Genomic DNA, 6697 nt, shown 5'->3' on the forward strand with positions numbered 1-6697 from the left:
TCTCATTCTGTGATTCCCTCTCTCTCTCTGCCCCTTCCCACTCATGCTCTGTCTCTGTTTCTCTCAAAAATAAACATTAAAAAAAATTGTAAGTGAATTAAAAGATCTATATAATAATATTAACACGTTTAAATCCTTTGTTTAAATCACCTTAAATTATGTGTGTGTGTGTATGTGTGTGTAGAGATTAAATGGAGAGTATAAATTTAATAACCGTGAGGAATAATATAGCTGTGGTATTTAAACATAAAAGTTGGTTGTGAGTTTCCTGGGGCCAAGCAAATAGGAAACATAAGTTTTGTACCTCTTGGGATAATGACTGCCAGGTACTGAGTACCTACCATTTCCTGGGTACTGTATTAAGTCTTTTACATTTTTTATTTTAATTACTTTACATTCTACTCTTTAACATAGGTATTATTCCCTATTTAACATATGAGGGTGCTGAGTCTCAGAAAGACGAAATTGCCTACATTCATATAACCAGAAAATGGTAGAACCAGGATTCAAAACCAAAAGCTAAATATTAAATGCATTTCTTCTACCACTTCTCTTAGGAAAAAATAAGAAAACCAATTTTGTAATCATCTTCCTCACTGTAAACTGCAAGTGATATTTTTCCTGTGAAGCATTACAAATAAGGGTGATTTTTATCCAGATTTGGGAGTAGGGGAGGGAAAGAGAGAAGGAGAGGGAAGGAAAGAGAGACAGAGAGAATATGTATTTCCCCTCAGCCCAGCTATCATAAGTGAGAACTAGATATCAAAGAAAAGACTATATGTTTTCCAGTTTCATGTGGAAAGAAAAGTTCCTCTCTCTACACATTATGGTGGCAATGCTGTATTTGAACATCTGGACTGCTCAACATAGACCATTTCTCCTGCATTCAAAACAAAGGATCTCTGAGGCCCAGAAAGCTAGACTCAGCGCTGAGGAACACAGGCTGTTCAGCAGTGTCTCAAAGTGGTTGCCAAAGACAGATTCCCCCAAAAGGGAGCCATTTACTTCTGGGTACAGTGTGCCACCTTGTGAGCTGGAGAGGATGTGCAATTTCCTGAATGACAGCCAGCCCGCAGCCCAAGCTGTAACTTGGGCCCCAGACCCCAGGGGGCACCACATACCATGTATTTGGAGGTGTGAGATATGGAAGTCCTTTTTACTGGCTCCCAGGGCCAGCCCTAGGCTGCACAGAGAAATGACTGATGTGAGTATTTACCGGAAACATTACTGAGTGCTGCAAATCCAACATAGAAAATCATGAACCTGGAGTCATTAAATTTGTTTCTGCCAGTAACTACTCCAAGTGACCTTGAGCAAGTTGCCTCATTGCTCTGGGCCTCATGTGCAAATGAGAAAGGCCAGCCAGGTGATCTGCAGGATCCCATCCAGCTCTGAGAGGAGCTGTCACCTCTCTGGTCTTCTCACTGGCCTCAGGTTTCTGATCCCCTTTGTTCACTACTGTCAAAGTTACCTTATGAGATACAGCTATGCTCATCACATCTGTAATAGAGCACACAAAACCTTTCACAAGTGGACCGTTTGCCTACTGTTCTTTTTTTTTTATTATTTCTTTTTTTAATGTTTTTTAATTATTTTTGAGAGAGAGAAAGAGAGAGAACACAAGCAGAGGAGGGACAGAGAGAGAGAGAGAGAGAGAGAGAGAATCCAAAGCAGGCTCCACGTTCTGAGCTGTCAGCACAGAATCCCACGTGGGGCTCAAACCCACAAACCACAAGATCATGACCAGAGCCAAAGTCAAACACTTAACCAACTGGGTCACCCAGGTGCCCCCATTTGCCTACTGTTTTTTGCCTACCACCATGTTCATTCATTCATTCAATTATTCTTTCAAGAAATATGTATTCCCCACCATGTCCCCCTGTCCACACTATCCCGAGCACATGGGACTACTTGCTGTTCCCCTAACATGCCAGGCTTCTTTGTTCTTCTGTGTTTGCTTATACTGTTCCCTGTGCTATGAATGCCCATCTCCCGTTTTCCACTAGACCAACTCAGATTCATTTCAGCGCAAATCTTCTCCTTTCTGAAATGTCCTGGATAGCTATCACCCTCTGTGTCTTCTTATCATTTCCTGCCTTGATTATAGTATTTAGCACATTGTTTTGAAATTACATGTGTACATGTATATAACAAGGTAATAATATCTTGATACACTCAGAGGTGTGATTTTTTTTTCCTCTTCAAATTCCTTCCTCTGTATACTTCTCCTACCCTTTTTTATATGTATTTTTATATGTACTTTTTATAGTACTACCCTCAGGATAGGGCAATTAGTGCCACAATCAGCAGAGAAAGGATTCATTGCACAAATTTGAACACCAACATGGACTTGTGAGATTCATAGCAAAATTATGAAGTTGATAGATAGGACAGAAAATCTTTTCTAGATTTCAAGAGCTTGAACACTTTAAGTACAAATGTCAATATTTATACCATTAGCAAAAGATTATACAGCCAAGAGCTGAAGAGCCAGCCTACCCAGCTACTCCATTTCTACTCTCGCCTAGACTAGAAGAAAGTTATCCAAACTAGAGTTAAAGATAGGTATCAGGTTTCTGACACCAGCCTATCCTCAAGCCAAGTTTCAGGTGGGAGTGAGAAGTTAGGCCCCACTTTCTCCCTCGGACCTGGAAAAGTAGCAACAATGCAGATGTATTCTGAGCCAGTGGTAGCATTAAGGAGAAAATGTGCTGTGCCATGTTGAGGCAAAGGAGGGATGAGAGAACCTCTGACTTTTCCCCAGAGTGGCATGGAGACCAGAATCTGGAGGCTCCTGTGCCGTGCCCCCCCCCCAAGAAGCATAAGATATGGATGAAGGACAACCAGTGACCCTAAAAGTCCCAGAAATCTAAATGAGGACGATGCAAAGGGATTGCATGGCTCCAATGACCAGAGCCTCTGTGGACGGCCAGTCCCAACACTGTGGCCCTTCCATATGCATTTGTCTTTGCATCCCCAGTGGCTAGCACAGTGGCCAGTAAATGTTCACTTTGTACAATAATGTAGCCAGGAAGACGGAGCAGTAAAGAGTTACCAGGGAAACTCAGTTCTGTTTACACCATTTTCCTTAATTCTCCATGTAACCCCCAAGTACCCTTAATAATAAAATAACTCTCCATCTCATACAAACAGAGAGAACTGTAGTTGCCAGAAGCTGGGGGGTGGGGGCAGAGAAATGAGAAGATGTTGGTCAAAGAGTATGAATTTATTTATAAGACGAATACGTTCTGGAGGTTTAATGTATAGTGTGGTAACCATAGTTATCAATACTGTATTTATTGTATGCTTGCCATTTGCAGAGAGATCTTAAATGTTCTCCATAAACATAAACACACAGAGGTAACTATATGAGGTGATGGAAGTGTTCACTACCTTACTGTGGTAACCAGTTCACTATAGAGAGAGAGAAATAGAGAGACAGAGAGACAAATCATCATGCTGTATACCATAAACTTACATAATATTATCTGTCAATTATACCTCAATAAAGCTGAGAAAAAAGTCTCCAAGATCTCTCTCTCTCTCTCTCTCTCTCACACACACACACACACTGCCACATACACACTAATAATAATAACTCTAACTAGCCTCTGATGAAAAACTGATGAGGAAATGTGAAAAACAAATAAGTATATAGAATTTCAAAATCTTTATGGTTATAAGCTCTGTGAGTATAGGTCAAGACTGGAAACAAACACCTAAAGTATTTTTCAATCATGAATACTTTATTACATTAGTACTAGATATGTTAATTTTTCTCCTAAAATTTTATATAACCAATATATCATAAATATACAGAGGGTTTCCTTACAAATGTAAGTATCAGGCCAACTTCTGTGTTTAGCAAATGTTTAATAAACATATGCCCTAGATCCTTATCCCCATCCTTCCCACCCCACCCTGCACAGTCCCTCCCACACACTCTTACATTGTGGTTGTATTTTTTACATTTTCATCCACATGGCGCAGAGCCCCAATTTGCCAACAGAATTCTCGGGGAGTGGCACCGTATCACAGTGTTGATGTGGCTAGGAAGTGGTCATCGCTGCACGTAAACAGAGCAGGCCAAGGGCGCCTTCATTCTCCTCCGGCCATTTTCAGGGGGCTGGGGCAGTGGAACCGCTCAGGACTATGCTATGATTTGGAGGCGCCCCAGAAACCTAACACTATACCTACTACAGAGCTTTGAGAATTCCGCACAGGTCTTATCAAGAGGCCTATGAAGTGGAGAAAATTGGGACCGCACAGGACTGGCTGAAGAGCGCTGGGTAAGGAATGGCATTTTCCAGCTTCTTCAGCCAAGCGGCCGTTCAGGCGCGCACGTAGCGGACGATGGGGGTGACACAGGTACAGCCCACAGTCACCCGCACCTTCTCCAGCCGGAAGGTGCGAGAGCAGCCCTGGGGCTCCCTCCGCAGGACCAGGAATTCCTGCTGGATGGGAACGGAATTCATGGAGCTGTCTTCCTGCCCCTCGGCGTTGATGCAGCCCGAGTGCCTGCACTGGGCCTCCACGATCTCCGAGGGGAACCGGTTGGGGTCCCGGGTGATGCTGCAGGAGGAGCAGATGAAAGCAGGTGGTGAGACAAGGGAGATGGAGATGGACAAAAGTGAGAGCCCCGTAGCGCTGGCTGCTCACCTGCAGGGAGGCATTTCCCAGTAACCCAGGGCTGTAGCCAGCTGGCCTGGATTCATACACGGCCCTCCGGCAGGTGTTTAACTGCCAAAGCCTGTTTCTTCCACTCTAAAATGGAGATTCTCATAGGTCTCTTTCATGGAATGGTTGAGAATATTCAGTGATACAAATGCACACAAAACGCTACACTGAAATATTGGCATTCAATAAATGTCAGATCTTTTCTTTTTCATTGCCCTGTTGCTATTATTTAGTTTTCACCCTTTGCCTAGATATGGAACATGACTAGTCAGTCTAATATACAGTCTACAAAGCCTGCTGCTTGGAGAGGTAAACCAAAGCCCCAGAGGTCTGTGAAGGCACCACATACTCTCAGTTTCTTCCTGAATACCCGCTCTGCCAGGGGACACAAAGGCAGCAAAGCCATGCCAGCCAACTTGCCACTCCTTTCCTGTGGGAAGCAATTCAGGCAGCCCCAGAAGCCCTTCTAATTGTCCCTGGAATCTGTCTTCATACTTGGAGCATGTAGATGAGACCTTGCTATTCCAAGATCCGGCACGTCAGATAGCATCACAGGACAGTACCCTAGACATCCCATCCCCAAACGGGCCTCTCACTCTGCCCTCCTCACCTTTCCTTGCAGGCTGATGTCTAATCTGAGTGGAGCACTCCAAACGGACTTTCCTGGCTCCCACGTATTCAGATGCAAAGATTATTACGTGGGCTGCTTTAAAGAGCCCCCTCTTCCAAGACAGAAAGTTTGTAAATACCAACCCAGGGCTGCGTGGAGCAGGCAAAGGCAGAGAGTCAATGAGAAGTTACAAGTAAAACAGTAGGACCTCTGACCACACAGGAGGACCCAGCCAGAAAAGCAAACTGTGAGCTCCCAGGCAAAGTGGGATTTCTGTTTTTAAGAGCAAATATTAGGGCTTTTATTTTTTTCTATATTTTCTAAATTCTCTACTTTATGATTAGAATAAATAAACATGTTTTTCAAAAGAACGTGAAGATCAGTCTCATTTGCACTTACTTGTAATCCCAGGGGGAACTGGAGCGGTTCTGGAAATCATTTGAGATGGAAATACCCCCCTGGTTTTGCCTGAGGATGCGAATGTCGACCCTCACGCTGTTATCCTCCAGGGGAGGGCACAGGGCTGTATCCCCTGCTTTAGGGTTTTTCCGGGCTGTCACCTCCCTCAGGAGGGTGAGCCCCAACATCAGCAGCAGCAGGGACTTAACCTGCAAAATAGAGAAAGTTGAGTTGGTTTGGAACTCTGGTGTCAGTTGCTCTCATCCTCTAGCTGAACTCAGCATCCCCAGTCTTTTGTGGGACCAGGGCTTCTCTCTGAACCTCAGGTCCTCACCTGAAAACGGGAATAGTCATACATGAAGATATCAGGGTGCCAAACTGAGTATATACTCATTAGCCTGGTGATTGAGACTCCCACAGTCTGAGACTTCCTCAACAGTGGGACAGAAAGCTTAAAAGGACCTGAGACTGGGTTTAAATCTTGACCTGGCCTCATCACTGAATCTCTGGTTTCTCTTCTTTCCAACTGGGTTATAATACTCCCTTCATAATAATATTCACAAGATTAAATCTAGTGTTCTATATAAAGTACCTATAAATTTATCTAATAAAAATAAAGGATTAATAAATGATAGCTCTTGTTTTTAGTTCCAACCTTGTATTTCATGAATTCTCCTTCCTCCCAGCCAGCCATCTCTCCACATAGAATACACTGCCCCCACATCTATCTATCCAAACCCTACACTTCCATCAAGGCCCCACTCAGAGGTAGCCTTCTCTAGGAACCATCTCTAAAGTCATTCAATTAAAAATACGTTCATTTTCCTTCAGCCATAAAGCACTTGCCATCTAGCATTCAAGTGTCATTTCTTTACTGTCTGGAAATGTACTGTGTTCATGTCAGATATACACCTATTGGATTATAAGTTCCTGCAGGAGAACATGTCCTAGAACAGGTGTTCCACAAATAATTTCTGGATGAATGAAATGAAAAAAAAACCAATACAGTTA

At 43.3% G+C, this 6697-nt stretch overlaps 1 protein-coding gene across 1 annotated transcript; it reads right to left on the bottom strand.

Annotated features, from left to right (window-relative positions):
- Positions 1-3934: 3934 nt before the first annotated feature.
- On the bottom strand, positions 3935-6277 carry IL17F (interleukin 17F). Its single transcript, XM_040473089.1, has 2 exons — positions 5687-6277; positions 3935-4572 (listed from the first exon to the last, which is right to left on the bottom strand). Exons 1-2 carry the CDS (start codon positions 5872-5874, stop codon positions 4332-4334), a joined length of 429 nt encoding a protein of 142 aa, XP_040329023.1. The 5' UTR covers positions 5875-6277; the 3' UTR covers positions 3935-4331.
- Between the last annotated feature and the right edge of the window lie 420 nt (positions 6278-6697).

Source organism: Herpailurus yagouaroundi, unplaced genomic scaffold (genome assembly GCF_014898765.1).
Source record: "Herpailurus yagouaroundi ecotype Mexico unplaced genomic scaffold, PumYag 139, whole genome shotgun sequence".
In the NCBI taxonomy this organism is placed as follows: domain Eukaryota; kingdom Metazoa; phylum Chordata; class Mammalia; order Carnivora; family Felidae; genus Herpailurus; species Herpailurus yagouaroundi.

Bases quoted from the DNA above. Each gene is read 5' to 3' on its own strand.
- IL17F (XM_040473089.1), bottom strand. From the start codon at position 5,874: ATGTTGGGGCTCACCCTCCTGAGGGAGGTGACAGCCCGGAAAAACCCT. The intron at 4,573-5,686 runs GTAAGTGCAAAT...CTCCTCCTGCAG, and splicing joins AGTTCCCCCTGGGATTACAA to CATCACCCGGGACCCCAACC.